Here is a 16447-nt window from a genome sequence, read left to right as displayed (position 1 = left end):
AAAACGCAGTTCATGTAGCTACCCAAGCTTTTGCTTCTAAAGAAATGCCACATGTTAAAGGAGTACAACGAGAGCAAAACATTGGGATTTAGCCTATATTGAAAGAAACACTTGTAGTCATAGAGCCATTGCAAACATCCATGGTCAAGAAAATCAAAACGAAGGCAAGGAAGAAAAAAGAGATGCCTGATTTTGAATGTGAAACAAGAGAGGCAAAGAAAAAAAAGACCACAAAACAAGCAATTGAAATGATATCAAAAGAAGTGATTTGTGTTGAAAACTTGCCTCTAAGCCAACCAAAACCAGTTGAAAGGGTTTTGTATCCAGATAAGGCTACAATATGCAAATTGCTTAATGAGAATGATAAGTGTCTACTAAGCAAAATTTACAATTTGGAAACCATAGAGTATGACCATTTTAATTTTATCAAACAACAGATTTTTACTATTATCAAACTGCAACGTGTTAATCAACATTTTTTTTTACCTCATGACTAGTGCAATCATATGGTCCAGCACAGGAAATGGAGTATATGTTATATTGCATGATGTGGATGCAATTCTGAGAGATGTTGATATTGCAAATAATGTAAGTGGCCATACAATTTTCAATGACTAGTGTTCACTTCAAAAACTAAAAATAGTTCATTTTATTAACATATATTTAATTTATTTTTGTTTTTGTAGGTCATTGACAGCTTTGTAGAAAATAGAAATGCTTCAGATTGAGCAACAAGCAAAGAAGACAGAAAAGAATGAGTCATTCTTTTTCTCAAGCCTTTGTTAGGTAAGCCATCAATTTATGTTAGTTTAAATTGATAAACTTTTACTATGGTTTAGTGCAACACTGTACTATATTTTAGAGTTAACTTTTACTATTTTGTTTGCCAAAGATTGACAACTCATACAGTGTGTCACCAACACAACTTGACATAAGACACTCTTATATGATTAAATGCAGTCACTAGTGAAATGGGGTTATGGAGATTTGAGAAATCATTTAATTGATAAGGTGCTTGAGCAAGATTTGAGTGGATGCAGATTCCTTCACTTTTGCATGAACTCTAATAGGAGCAAGAAAGAAAAAAAATTCTATCACTAGACGCTGCTTGTATTGGACACCGAATTTGATGAGTGGAGGCATTACAATTCTTTAAGGCCAAGAGATAACAAATAAGATACTTACCAATTTTCCAATTGACAGTTCCAATTTTCCAAATTTCTCTAATGAAACAGTCACAACTTCACTTATCAATTTCTATCAAGACTTGGATTCCATGATAGAAATGGGACTATCAACACATAAAGCTTAACTAACCATAAGGGTAAATTACACTTTGTCCTCTTTATGCTTGGTCACTTTTCCACTTTCTATCAAGTTTTTCTTAATTTACTCCTAAAGCTAATTTCTATTAAAAATTAGATAGAAAATGAAACATTGATAATCATGTGATATAAAAATATTTTATTATATATAACTCACATTTTTTACATAAATTTAAACCCTATTATGATAATATATATATATATATATATTATTTTATGTGACAATTATAATAATATTTTCTGTCTAATTTTGAACCAAAATTAGTTTTAAAAGTATATTGAAAAAACTTGAAACATAAAGAGTAAAGTAAGAAGGAAAAAAAAAAACTATAAGACTAAAGTGGTAAGTAATCTAGTAAAGACTTTATAAGTGTAGAACATAAAATAAATAAATAAATAAGACTGAAATAAGAAATTGTAGATAAGTAAAAAATTTGTGAAATCCAAAAGAAAAAAACAAATTATGAATAATGAGGGGTCGGTGTGAAGATGAAAATGAGAAAGTCCTTATTGAGCCACACGTCTCCTATTCAGGGGCTTCTTGAAGGGAAATTTATTGAGTTGTCCTTTACCCTAAAAAAAGGCCTAAAAGATGAGGTTTTACCAAAAATCCCAATAGATAACACCAGAGTAAAATTTTACTCTCATTTTATCAAACAAAAACAGAGCACAAATTAGAGTAAAATTTTACTCTCATTCTGTCAAACAAAAATAGAACACATACCAGAGTAAAATTTTACTCTCATTTTGTCAAACAAAATTAGAGCACCTATCAGAGTAAAATTGTACTCTCATTCTGTCAAATAAAAACAGAGTACACACCAAAGTAAAATTTTACTCTCATTCTACCAAACAAAATCAGATCATACATAATAAAAATAAAACAAAACCAAAAACAAAAAAAACTAATTAACAAATCAACATACCTTATTGAACTCGAACAATAATCAAACACGTAATTGAAGCAAAACCTCAAACTCCATCAACATTCACAAATCTCGATAAAAATCTCTAAATCTGATACAGATTTGTACAGATTTGAAACATAATCTCTCGTTTCATTGAGAGTGTTGATTGTCGATGGTGAGATCGTGTATTGTTGACCAAGGGTGAAATAATTGGCAGCAAGATCTTCAGATTTTGAGATCGTCTTCATGGATTTCGCAGATCATCGTCACTGATTTCGCAAATCCTCCTCACTGATTCAAATATACAAGATTCGTATATACATGAGCTCAGATTTTTAAATATATGATATATATATCACTACTAGAAATACGATTTTTTGCGTCTATTTTTTTGTGACTGATTATTTAACAGTCACAAAATATACTTTTTCCATCAAAATTCCGTTTTACTTAACCCCCAAAATCGTGTTCTTAACTGAAAAAAAAGGGCCCCAAAATTGTGTAAAACTTGCCCTATCCCCCTTCACTCTTATTTCCCAACACTCTCTCTCTCTCTCTCTCTCTCAAAATCTCACAAATCATGCTGTTAATCTCTCAAATTCTTCTCTGTCACTCGACTCTCCGCTCTCTCTTGCTCGAATCTCACTGTCCACTCTCCACTCTCTCTCGCTCGACTCTCACTTTGATGAAGATATGAAGATTTTGATCGATTGTTAATAAAGATTTGAAGACTTCAATCTACTGTTGATGAAGATCTGGATCGATTCATAATCGGTAAGCCTAATTTTTATGTATGAATCCAACTCTCAATCTCTGTAATCCCTATCTCTTTCTTTCAGCTCCCAAATTCTCTTCGACTCATAGCTTTGTTCGATTTCGAAGATCAACATCAACGGCAACAACATGAATTTTTTCCAATGCGGTGTAGATTCTGATTTCGAAACATCTTTTTGATTCAAAGATTCATTTTATTTTTTTATTTTTTTAAATTATTAAATCTTGATATGCTTTGGCTTTGAAATTTGATTTGAACATTTCTCTAGATTGTTTGCTAAATTTCTTTTAGTTTTTGAACCTCTTGTTTGTATAATTTCAAACTTTTAGTATTATGCTTTTATGTTTGTTTGGCTAGAAAGCTAAAGCTCACCTCAATTGAGGTAATATATATATATATATATATATTTGTTTTCCAGTGTCTATGTTACATTTTCTTAGCAACCAAACAGAGCATAATTTGGTTAATCTTTGAATGATTTTTCTAGTTTATAATCTTGTTGTTCTGCTTTGAATTCTTCTTTGTTACATGTTTTAGTCGTACTTGATTTCTATATTGCTCTGTTTAATTTTGATTTCAAGCTCTCTCTGCAGTTTTCAATTTCAATTTAGTTTGATGAAGCTCAGAAGTAATTTAGGTCTTGAATTAAACGACGAATTACTTGCTACTAATATCTTTCTCTCTCGTTTTTGAATATGAATTCGATTCATATAGGTAAATGCATAGAGTATTGAATATTAGTATGCTGAGGAAATACATGAATATTTTTAAAAAATTTAATTTGTTCATTAGTTTTTTAACCGGATCCTTATTGGCTTGTATCTTATTTTAGTTGATACATTCATAAGGGCTTTACACACTCTTCTTTGTCCTTCCTCCACACTTAGTAGGCCTAATTTTGATTTGGGTTAATTTCTTCTGCCAAGTAAAATTTACTACTATAGTTTGATTTGGTCTCAAACTGATATTTAGTTCGATTATTTCTTTTTGTATCCATTCATGTGAATAAGCAAAAATAATAATAATAATAATAATGAGTAGAACTGACGAGACGCTGTAGGCATGCTGATATTTAGTTTGATTTATTTCTTAAGTCTTTTTCTCAGATTTGTCATGTTTCTGTGTGTAGTTCTGGATACTGCGGCAGGAGTCTGGTGTGATACAAAGTCTGTTGTTACCACTCCCAGGACAGGCAGATACAGTGCTGATGCTGCTGGTGGAGATGCTGCAGTTGAACTGACGAGACGTTGTAGGCATGTTGTCACTGCTATTGGTGACCTGATATTTATCTATGGTGGTCTACATGGTGGTAAGACGTCACAACAGAACACTCAATTTTTTTCCCTTTGTAATCTGGAGGCATGCTAAAAGATCTATGATGGCTCATATTAGAGGATTAATGGTAATGTGTATTAATGGAAAGGGACATTGAATTGACAGAGGATGGTGTACTTTATACATGAAGAGAATTGTGGAAATATATTTGAATTCTTATCTTGAAGAATAGATGACTTTGAACTGGCTGGTGTTGTGGAACCAGGTTCTATGCACAAACCTGTAGAAGATTTTTAAGATACTTGGCAATTTTCAATTGAGTGTCTGAAATGTAGATTTTTGCTAGTTCACATGGAGTTGAGTTTTAATTGGCCAGAGATGGTAGTATTTGGCAAACGCAACAGTGATGTAATTTTTTTGGGAGTTCGAAACAGAATACATTATTTGTTTAGATGTTTGTGGCTCAGTAGAGCTAACTTGAGCAAATAGATCTGTTAACAAAGACTAGCCATTCAACGAAGGAACAGATAATTCTTATTAGCAACACTATTTTAGCTTAAACAACTAGCATTGAAGAAGAGTATCCCAAAATAATTTTAGCTTCGCTCTAGATGTTTCTCATGGAAGTTACTTTGTAATGGGATTGTTGAATAAGTTGTACAAGAAGTGGAAGGACCTGCTCATCTTCTTTGGTTAAGTAAATTATATGATAGTTTATCTGAGAGAGGAAAGATTTTCTACTCATTTAAATTTGGGAAAAAAGAAAGGAAAGGAAAAGGACAAATTGATAATTGGTTACGGATGTGTGATCAAGTGGCATAAGAACAGTTTGAGGAGAGAGGCATGTAGTTTTTAGTTACTGAAAACTATTAAGATCTAAGGGTGAGCATTCCTCACTTCATTAGAATACCTTGAATAAGTTTTTTAATTTGGACTCATTAATAGTTCATCCATAACTTCATACAATGCTGATAAGCATGCTATTTTATGGTTTATTGGTTTAACTAAAAATATGGTCCTGTATAGAACATATGGTGGGAATTCTGTTGCTGAAATTGACTGTATAAGGAGTTATTGAATTGTCATGTTCCCAGTTTAAACAAGGTATTGGAAGATTTGATGACATCTAATGGCTATGCCGATTTTGATTTATGCCTTTTCATAAGGCAAATCTATTTAGTTTATATGATTGTAGTGGTGGTGTAATTGTCCAGTACTTTTTAACTCGTCATGTTAAAAATTTGATCCAACAAATATCATCTTTTATGTCAGTTTTTTGCCCTCCTTTCTTCCCTTCACAAAAGTGTGTTCTTGTTCCTGCTCTTCCTTTTTGTTGTTCTGAAAATTCTAAGAAGTTTCCATTGTTATACTTCTAATGCCCGTGCATTCATGTCCTACCCAAGCAACTCCTATTTCATCCTAGAAACCAAATATTTTGAAGTTAATTTCCTCTATATGATTAACATGTTATGTTGACCAATTTTTTAGTTGATTCTAAAGCAGTACTTCGTGTTTGATATGTTTGTCCTGCAGGGGTTTTACTTGATGACCTACTAGTTGCTGAAGATCTGGCTGCTGCTGAGACAACCAGTGCTGCTTCACATGCTGCAGCTGCAGCTGCTGCATCCAATGTACAGGCGGGAAGGTTACCTGGAAGATAAGTGTTTGCTGATGAAAGAACCAGGCAAACGATTCCTGATGCAGTTTCTGATGGTTTAGTTGTGCTGGGAAGTCCTGTAGCTCCTCCCATAAATGGTGATTTGTATACTGATATCAGCACTGAAAATGCGATGCTCCAAGGTAGCCGGTATGCTTGTAGTTGCATATCTACATTGCTTTCATTTATTTGTAGTTTTTAGCATGTTAGTATTTTGACTTTTGTTGTTCTTATAAAGAGCTACTAAAATAGGTCTTTTTTGGTCTTCTCTGTCCTGATTTGAAAGCATTAGTATTATTTTTTTAATATTAGTTATGAACAATTAGTAGTTCTTTTTCTGAAAGCATTAGTATTCTTCCTATTATTTTCTTATTTTTCTAGGAGTTGCAAGTATGCGATACCCTCTTTTTAAAATGTCATGTATGAGAAATTCTTTCAAGGTTCTTTATTTGATATGAATATTTTTTGGGTTCATTCCATCTGTTGTGATTTACATGCAACATGTATAAAATTTTCAGGTCCCAATAATAGCAATGGTTATGGGTGAAAGGGTTTGATGGCAAGGATACTTTGTCCCAAATTTGGGGGATATCTTACTTTTGGTACCCTTGAGATAGTATCAGCACCTGGGCAACCAACAATTGATGATTTGGTGAACTTGTACAATCTCAGACAGATAGGACCTGATAAAAAAGAATTTGGCATTATTGGGAAGCCTGTTGGCCACAGCAAGTCACACATTAATCAAAGATAAAAAATCTTCATGAAACATTTTATGATATTTTTTTCATGATCCCTAATATTATTCTTTATACAATGAAGCATTCAAAATGGAGTTGAACTTTCTCCAGACTTATTCATCTACAGATTTTGCTGGGTTCAGGTTCAATATTAAGATTTGATAATAGTAGTATAATATAATATTTGAGTTTTTACTCGTTCATGGTTTGGCATATGGTTTTGTAGATTTTGTTGAGGGAATAGTTGATATGATCGAGCAAGTGATGTTGGGAGCCAAAGATTATGTTGCTCTTTTTTTTTTTTTTTTTTGAAGACTTGAATTTTTAGTATAGTGTATTTAAGGATGGTTAATGGATAATGTCTATTATAAATTTAATTAATTTGTTAATTTTGTTATTTTTCATTAACAAAAAATTGTTCGGTGCTTGTAATTGATTTTTTTGTTGTAGCAAACTCATATATGATTTTTTTTAATAAATAATTATTTGCGACAGTAAAACAACGGTTGTTAAAAGTGTTTTTTATTTTTTTTGCGACGGCAAAATAGCTGTCGCAAAAAGTAGTTTAGGTGATCGGTCGCATAAGCCATCACAAAAAGTTTTTTACGATTGTGTTTTTATTATTTGCGACGGCTTGTAGCAATTGCAAAAAGTGTTTTTTTTTTTAATAGTGTATATATATATAAAGGGCAATATGGTAAAAAAAATATAAATTATAGAATGTCTTTATTTAGCCACGCGTCTCCTACTCAAGGACTTCTTGAAGGGAAAGTCATTGAGTTGTCATTTACCCTAAAAAAAAAGGCCCAAAAAGAGAGGTTTCACCAAAAATTCATTTTTAAATCACATCATCACTATCTTTTTTTCATATTTTTTCAAAAAAAAAAAAAAAAATCAAAAAGTCAACTTTTAACATATTTCCCAAAATAGTTTATCACCTCCCACGACACATCTCTAACTAGGAGTGGATGGTTTGGAAAGAAGAAAAAGAAAAAAAAAATATATATATATATATATATTTCTTTTGATTTAAGTCATTAATTTGGATTAGTAAAAATGACAAAAATAAAGTAAAATAGAAAGAAATTAAAAGAAATTGAATTTTCTTAAAATTCTTATTTTGAATTTCTCCAAAAGTAATATTGGAAGAGAGAAAAAAACCAGTAAATTACTACTTAAAAAAAAAAAAAGTATATAAGAAGTTATTTTGGTTATATAACGAGAAACAGTTTACGTAGAGGGGAAAATTTCCACAGATTTTGGGAGCAGTCATTTCTGTTGACAATTACAGTAGCAATTCAAAGAAAACATGCCCATTCTCAAATGGGTTTCATTGCCATTCCTTTACTGCACAATACAAAGCTTGCAAGCATGTGATACATATCTTGACATACAACAACTGGAACGCTTCATTCCAAATTCACTCTATTACTGCTCCTAACCCTCTCCCAACCTGGTTTCGTATTCCTAATACAAAAGCGTGAGGTAAATTCGATTTTTCTCTATTCTTTTTCACCGATGAAAGTATTAAGATCCCAAGTTGTACAGGGAGGGACATCAAATGTTTGTCTAAAATATTTTCCACCAAGAAGCTACCAGTCACCGTCGAGTGCTAATTCAGCTCCCGCTAAAAGTTTCTGGATTTTCTACATTAGTTCGGTGGTGATGAGTAACTATCTGGGATGGAATTGCAATTTGAGGGTGTCGATTTGGGGTTGGCACAAATTGGGACGCATCGGGTGACCAGGCACGCCAATGTCTTCTCCATCTAAAGAATTCAACGAGAATGGAACTCCCACTCATTGCAATGCCAAACCCGGTAAATATTGAGAGGAGAATCGACAGGACTGCTTGCACATGAACCTGTGCAGTAAAAATAAATAAATTCAAAACATGAGAAACATTTTATGTTTTACATAGGGCTGCAAACAAACTAAACTGGTCATAAACAGCTTGTGTAGATCCGGCTTAAATTGGATCTATAGTCAAATTCACTCAGTTTCAAGCATGAATTTTAATACAATCAAATCAATAATCATGTTCATTTGTAATTAGTGTCCTGGTGGTATAATAATTAAAAACTCTTTACCACAGAGTAGAAAATATGTGCGAAGATAACCACAAGTGCAAATTGGGTTGATGAGTAAATCCAAACAAATCTTCTCTTCACTGCACATAGAAAGTCAGGAGACGGTAAGAAAACTAGCAAAAAGAACAAACTAATAACGTTAAAAGGGCAATTTTATCAGCATTTGAATATCAAGAACATTCTTAGTAGAAAGCAATTTACGGGATGGTTTTTATAAACAAATCTTTTGCTGCAATTATTATTATGATTTTTGTGGATAAATTGTATTTTTCATATTATCTAATTGGATTAACTCCACACCTATAAAATACCACAGCTGGGACCATTCAACAGACTACATGTTTATTACTTGCATATTTATAGTTATTTATTTATTTATTATTATTGCCCACCCCAGACGCACAAACCTGGGATACATGTGACTACCCGCTAGCCTCACATATCAGGCGAAGTAGGACTCGAACCTAAGACCTCCTGGATAAAACCTAAGCAACTTACCATTTGAGCCAACCATCATGGATATGAACCAATTTATAGTTGTTTGGTACTTTTCTTGATAGTACTTTTATATCCTATAACAGACTCAACTGTCTACTATATGTTTCTCTAGGAACTTAGCTTACCCATGGTTGAAGAGGTCATGGAAGAAAGGAGACCCAACACACAAGAAAATGGAAGAGATATGGCAACTGCACCAGTACCCATTTTTCCAACCTGCGTGAAAACAAAAATATTACAAAAAAATATATATATTTTATTGGTAAATTTTGAGCAGGAAGAAGAGCTACTAATCTTACCAGAAGCTGCTCGAGAAAACAAAAGTAGGCAAGCATGCTGACAATGACAAGAATAGACACTTCCTGCCAAATCCTAACAAGAATTATAATACAAAAATTTAAGCCAGACCAACCCAGATGTGAAGTAGTATGGATGTTAAATGTTGATGTATAACCAGAAATCTTGATCTTGATGGTATAATATGAAAACAAATAAAGGTACAACACAGGACAAAACTACTTGAAAATTATGGCAATCCAACTCTAATAAATTCCTATTTTTTTAATGTTTCCTTTCTTTTTTTTGATTTCTATGCCATGTAAAACTCGGGAGTAAGCATCTTTTTCATCAATAAAAATTCCTTCAGGGTCATTTAGCCTTGCCGAAAGAGATAGAATTGAAGTCCCACCCAACATAACTTGTGATCAAGTTTTAGGGGTAAGATAGTGAGTGAACTGTAGGAGGCAAGTGATGAAGAAGATTGTATAAAGAACTTATTCAGGAAACGGCGAAGGGTTTAAGAGATTAGATAAGATAGCAATTACCAGTTAGGTTTGATATCTTATAACTAGGCTTAAAGAACAATTCTCATCAAGTTGCTCGGACATGTAGGACATGGTTAGAGAAGTGCAGGAAAATAGACACCCGGAGTGTTTTGTGGTATGTCCATGCGAGCAACTTAATGACATTGTAACAAAATAGAAGAATGCCAAGCCCCATCCTTCTAGGACTAAGCAGCTAAGATAGCTTCTATTAGGGGATGTTCGGATTGCGGGGATTGATGTTTGGGGTCCCAAACTATGGGGCATGCTTATAAAGAATGTTCACATGCAAATATATTTTCACAGCCAAGAAAAAATACCAAATATTTCACTTGCCTGTATCCATTAATTTCCATCTGTAGGGCTCTATTTGCTCCGGAATTTGGATTTTGAACACTTTGAACCCGTAGAAGTGTGACAGATAAATTTTGAACCTCTTGCTTGCACACATCACAGATCTTGTTACCTTTGATGCTAAACCATTTTATAGCACACTCTTGATGAGCCAAAGCAAGTTCACCTTTACAGCTGCATTCCATCTTGAGGGTCTCGCCGCCTTCACATAACTCGACCAAACAAATTCTACAAACAGCCTCTTCTTCATGTATATCTTCACCGTCATCTTCATTGTTTTCTGAATATGATCTTAACATTAGAATTGAAGGTAAACAAAACAAAAACTTGAAATAGAATATATGTTTGGAGAAGACTATAGTAGAGCATATGTTGAATCTAGAATATTCAATAATGAATTCAAGTTATAATTATCTTTCAGCATTTAAACACAACAATGTTAGATACTAAAGACAACAAAATACCAGTGTCTCCAGTTGGAGTTGTTGCATTTGGCATGGTGGAATCCACTTCCTTCACTCGAGGAGTTGAGGAAATCACGCGGAAAAATGAATCTGATCTCTTCATTCTTTTTTCTTTTCTGATGACAGGGACCGAAAGTGAGCGGGATATCTGGCGAGGGGCTCCTTTTGTCTACAAAAACACCACAACAGATGCTAAGATGTTTCTATGCATATGAAACTGATGTTGAGATGCAACAGCTACTCAGAAATAGACTTATAAAAAATAGATAGTCCCAGAAAAATCGTAAAAACCAGAAGAGTCTAAATCTCCATAAATTTGATGTAAATCACTCAAATTCACTTAACCATTCAGAAAATTTGATGTAAATCTCCATAGATAGTCCCAGTAGCTCAAATTCACTTAACCATTCATCAATAGTGCCATACCAAACAAAATTTGAAATAGTCCTCTCAATTCCATTCCTGGCGATGAATAGAAAAAACTCAAAACAAGAGCCTAAGGTGGGTAATTACACTGGAGGTGTCATTGCCATCCACTATGTGCATACACACCATACACATACGTAGCACCAGTCAGGCAGGGGGAGCTGGCTGAGTGACCGCCATCCAAACACTAAATTACCAGAGAGTTGTTTAACATAAGGCTTATCTCAGTTAAGACAAGTACACCAAAAAGGCAATACATTACTCAATTGGGTATTTCTAATGCTGTCATCAGTCATTCCCAAGATTTCATTATTGTTCATCCAGATAAGCAGTTGTAATATAAAGATTATACACAATAAACAATAAATAATATACTGGAGAAAATGCCAAGTTTTCGTTAGAGCAGGCTAAATAGATGCCTAAAGACAACAATTTACTGGCACAATCTTAAACCAATCCATAAATTGAAAAATCCAACCTAGCCATGTCTGTTAAGAGTCTGGCTAGGCCAAATCTCTTCTTCTTTCTTTTGACTGGCGAATAACCCCTCCAAGGTGGAGTCATTTTGGACACACCCCGTTGGGTAAACCATATACCTGCAACTAGAACTGAGCACGAGCCGAGCTTTGGGATGGCAAGCTCAGCTTGCTGAAAATTATTCAAGCTCAAACTCAAGCCGGTCTTAAGTCAAGCTTAAAAAATCAAATTTGAGCTCGAGCTTGATAGCATTTGTGAAACTCGAGCTCGGCTAGCACTTGAAAAGAAAATTAAAACTTAAATTAGCATACAAATTAAGAAAAAAAAGAAAAGGAAATTATAAGCAAAATATAAATAATTCTTATATTATTTGTAAACTTTATTTATCAAATATGTAAATTTACAAAAATGCCAAAAACGCCAAACATAATCATAAAAATTAAATAAAGTAATAAAAATATATTTGATAGGAGTATATTATTACAAATAAATATTAATTTATGTATCATTGTATTCACGAGCCTATCCAACCTAAGCTTTTGTTTACTAAAACTCGGCTCGATTATGAAAAAAGTACTATAAAAATTTGATCCAAGCTCATTCATATAGCACCAAGCCAAGTTCAGAATAGTCGATGAACAGCTCATTTCATTTGTAAATCTACCTGCAACTACCCATAAGTATCAGTTAAGCCAAGGAGTCACCAGCCTGAGTCAAACACAAAGAAGACCTTCAAACCAAATCACCCTGATGATGGTTAGTTAGACCAAACCAAACCCAACCCATGAATGCAATCAAATGATTATTTTCCCTACTCCTCAAGTAAAATTGCATAAGCAAAATTCATAAAAAACTTACATTCAAATTGACTAAACCTCCAAGGTTTTCTCCACCAATTGATTCCGGATTCGATTGCCCAACTGGAGTAACAGGTAGAGAAGATGTTGTACTCTTCATCCTGGGAGTAAAAATTCTGGTAAGCGACCATGACCTCGAGATAGAAGGCTTCTCTTGCGGTAAAGGCAATGGAGACGAAGCTTCAACATCTGGATTTGCAGTAGCTCTCTCTGCATCTGACTGAGAACTCCGAGCCTTGAAGCTCAGCTTCGGTAGAAGATTTTTGAACCCCGATTTGCCTCTGGCTGAGGAGGGTCCTGGAGAGCCAATTGTTCTGGCATCGGAAGGGCTTGGTGTGAGGACGAAATTCACTTTCTTGGGAGTGGGTGTTGGGGTTGGAGGCATCTTGATTTGAACGAATTCATCAGGAGGAGAGACATGTAATCTTCTTGTGGGTACTTCCAAGAAGAGGTTTTGTTTCTTCCAATGCTTGGGATTGGGTGTTTCTGACGCTATTGCAGAGGGATTATCTATCTGAAAAATGCAAAATAGGGATTGAAATTTTACCAGAAAATTTTGGACAACATAGAAATAGAAGATATATATTACCTTGTGAATTGGAATGAGGATTTCAGTTTGGGGTGCAGTACTGTTGCCATGGTCTTGGAGCTCAGTTGAGGAGGAGTTTGTGTCTGCAGTTTTCATTGTGTCGTAACAAGTTGAATTCAGCTGAACCCAGAAAGTGGTGGCCAAAAAAAAAAAAAAAAAAAAAAACCAGAAAAATGTTTAGAGAGAGAGATGGCGTTGTTGCTTGAGATGGGTGAGTAAAGATGGAGAGAGTTTTTATGGAGGGAGAGCATGGAGAGAGAGAGAGAGAGAGAGCGAGGGCGGTTACAGAGTTGGTTTGTGGGGGTAAATATCACGTGCGCGTCATTGGTCTGGTCTACCGCCCACTGCTCACTCCCCACACAGTGCGGAGTAAGACAACTCACTCACTCACTCACGCAGTGAGTCACCGTTATTGATCCCTTTGTTTTTCTTTTTCTTTTTTTTTTTTAAGATGGTATTGATCATTCTTTTTTATTGATGTTATTCGGTGGTGGTAATGGAGGGACATGGGGTATGCTTGGTGTACCAAGCTTCTCATATTCTTAGATTATTTTATGTAATTTTTACTTATAATTTATAATTTATTACGTAAAAAAATTTAAATTTTAATAATTATTTAGAAATTGTGAGGGAGATATTTTATTTTTGTTTTTTAATTATATATTATTAATTATAGTTAAGAGAAATTATTTTTCTCCCGAAAAATTATTTCCCCGAATCCCTCGAATCTAAAGAAATCGAAGGCAAGAGAGAGAGAGGGAGAAAGAGAGAGGAGAGGAGAGAGGGAAAGAGAGGGAGAGAAGAGAGAAGAGGGAATGGAGACACAGAGAGGCTCCTGCATTCCGGCCAATCGTTCGATCGTCACAACCCAGCCGATCGTCGTAGCTCGTCCGCCTCTGCCTCTGCTCAGCCGCGGTCGCCTCCGCCTCCGCCTCTACTTCTTCTCTTCTTCTCCTCCTTCCTCCTTCTTCCTCTAATTTTCTTCTTCTGTAAAAAAAAAAAGAAAAAGAATTCAAAAACGACGTCGTTTTTTGAATTCGGGAGATTCGGGGGGTTCAAATTCGAGCTACCAATCACTACTCTATAGTTAATTACACAAAACCAATTCATTATACTGTGATGTTTAGTGTTTTAGTTTGGATTTATTGATTTAAATAATGAGACATGTTACTTCTATACTAATTTTGTAAGAATATGCATAAGTGTTACATTAAGAATGGTATAAAATGTTGTTTCAAAACTACTAAATAACTCCCACTCTATATCATTTAGCTTTTAATACTAGTCATGTTGTCCATTAAAAATCAACTTAAAAATAATAAGTCTATTGTATTAATTAGTTGAGACACTGTATGGATTTACCCTATGAACTACTAATTAATTTTTTCTCCGTTTGGGAAGAGCTAGATTGGATTTTTTTGGTTATTTTAGTCACAAAATACAAAATAAGTTATTTTAGTTATAAAAAATAAAACATTACATTCAACCCATAATCATTACACTCTTCTCTCACAAAAAAAGTCAAAAAAGTCAAAAAGTTCTTTCCAAACCAAGTTTTTTAGCCTAAATTAAAATAGTCAAAAAAGTCAAAAAGTCAACCCACTTCCCAAACCAATGTAAAGGGGCAACTTGGACGGATTTGGGTGAACTCATGCTCTGTTTAATGTTTGGCAATTAAAATAGTTAAAAAATAAATACAATTTTTTTTTTAATACATTTTTTATATATACTACAAGAAAATCAGGTTTTAGCAGCGTTTTTTATTGCAGCGGCCTAAAAAATGCTGCTACAGATGGGCTATTGTAGCGGTTATTAACCACAACTAAAAATTAAATTTTTAGTAACATTTTTTACCTAAAACGCTGCAATATATTTTTTAATAATGACGGTTTGTACACAACCGTTACTAAAAAGCCAATCAAAATAGAGGCCCGCCAAATTGAACTCTGATTTCGCGCGAAATCAGATTTTTTTTTCGTGAGGAGTGGATAACATATCAGAATTTCAGTCCAAAAAAAAAAAAAAAAAAATCGTTCAACTCATCTAAAACTGTGCCCTAGTCCAGCACCCCTGTTTGGCGAAGCATCAGAGCTCATCCTCCCCCGCGGCGACGTATCGGCGTTCATCCTTCCCCGCAGCATTCATCATCGTCCCACTGTGATTTCAAGGTCAGTTTGCTTTCTCTGTCTCTGTTTCTCTTTCTCTATCCCTTTCTTTCTTCTTGTCTCTCGGTTTATCTCTCTGCCATTCTCCCTTTCTTCTACTATCTCTGTCTATGTTTTTCCTATACTGTCTTCGGTCAAGTTTGGGTCAATGAAATTCATTATTAATCTACGACTTGCCACTCCATTCAGTGCTTCTAATATCTCCAAAACTTCTCTACTTTGAAGGATTTCATGATCATCTTGAATGATTTTGATTTGGAAAAATAATTTAGAAAATAGAAAAAAAAAATTGTTGGTATTCAATATATGTATGTACTGACCCCGACCTAGATTTCCATGTGCTGAGTCACACATCAGAAATCTACAAGGGGCAATGAACCCAAACGACATCCCTTGACTAGCCCCTTTGGGAAGCAATGAGCCCAGAGGACATCCCTTGACTATCTGTTTTGGGGAATTCCCATGGTTGTTGTTATATATCTATTAAATAGATGCGTATGATATTAGAGAACTTTTAAATATAAAATGCTAACACTATATGTTGATAATCAGTTCATGTATAGTATGTTCAATGAAAATTTGAAGAAGATTGAGATTAACCAGTAGTATGTTCAACAAAAATTCAAAGATTGAGATTAACGGGCCATAGAGATCAACCCAATCACTATAACACCTTGGGAGATTATCCCATTTAATTACCTCCATTAAGGAGAGTCAAGGGGAAAAATAAACCAAGAAAAAAGAAAAAGGAAATAAAATTAAGAATGATAAAAAAGAGAATATTGAGGAGAATGCATCACCACTAAGTCAACTGCAACAGAGAGTTTGTAGAAGCACTTAACATGGAATAACTTATAGCAGCCAAAACCACTGTTTTTCTCAAACAAAAAAAGTTACAATTTTGCACAAAGAGTTTTCTTTCTGGAACAACAATGGTGGCATAAATGATACTCATGTACATATATCTCCTTATATTATTATTTGAAAAAGTGAACCCACTAGATGTTTCCATTAACATATAAATATT

At 34.0% G+C, this 16447-nt stretch overlaps 1 protein-coding gene and 1 long non-coding RNA gene across 3 annotated transcripts; one reads left to right on the top strand and one right to left on the bottom strand.

The window, feature by feature from the left end:
* The first annotated feature begins 2747 nt into the window (after window positions 1-2747).
* LOC114322750 (uncharacterized) lies at window positions 2748-7081 on the top strand. 2 transcript variants are annotated; one of them, XR_003650863.2, is made up of 4 exons: window positions 2748-3007; window positions 4138-4317; window positions 5817-6090; window positions 6459-6769. It is a non-coding gene; the product is annotated as an uncharacterized LOC114322750 (long non-coding RNA). The 2 variants fall into 2 exon arrangements; XR_014350991.1 differs by having other exon boundaries at window positions 2753-3007; window positions 5817-7081.
* Window positions 7082-7979: 898 nt separating this feature from the next.
* On the bottom strand, window positions 7980-13650 carry LOC114322749 (uncharacterized). Its single transcript, XM_082907219.1, has 8 exons — window positions 13256-13650; window positions 12668-13180; window positions 10907-11075; window positions 10425-10722; window positions 9567-9639; window positions 9393-9483; window positions 8770-8849; window positions 7980-8543 (listed from the first exon to the last, which is right to left on the bottom strand). Exons 1-8 carry the CDS (start codon window positions 13349-13351, stop codon window positions 8298-8300), a joined length of 1566 nt encoding a protein of 521 aa, XP_082763345.1. The 5' UTR covers window positions 13352-13650; the 3' UTR covers window positions 7980-8297.
* Between the last annotated feature and the right edge of the window lie 2797 nt (window positions 13651-16447).

Source organism: Camellia sinensis, chromosome 14, assembly GCF_055761805.1.
Source record: "Camellia sinensis isolate YWXY chromosome 14, ASM5576180v1, whole genome shotgun sequence".
NCBI lineage: Eukaryota > Viridiplantae > Streptophyta > Magnoliopsida > Ericales > Theaceae > Camellia > Camellia sinensis.
This window is presented reverse-complemented; position numbering and strand designations above follow the sequence as displayed.

Bases quoted from the DNA above. Each gene is read 5' to 3' on its own strand.
- LOC114322749 (XM_082907219.1), bottom strand. From the start codon at position 13,351: ATGAAAACTGCAGACACAAACTCCTCCTCAACTGAGCTCCAAGACCAT. The intron at 9,640-10,424 runs GCAAGTGAAATA...AATTCTTGTTAG, and splicing joins ATGGAAATTAATGGATACAG to GATTTGGCAGGAAGTGTCTA. The intron at 8,850-9,392 runs GTAAGCTAAGTT...TTCTATGTGCAG, and splicing joins CATGACCTCTTCAACCATGG to TGAAGAGAAGATTTGTTTGG.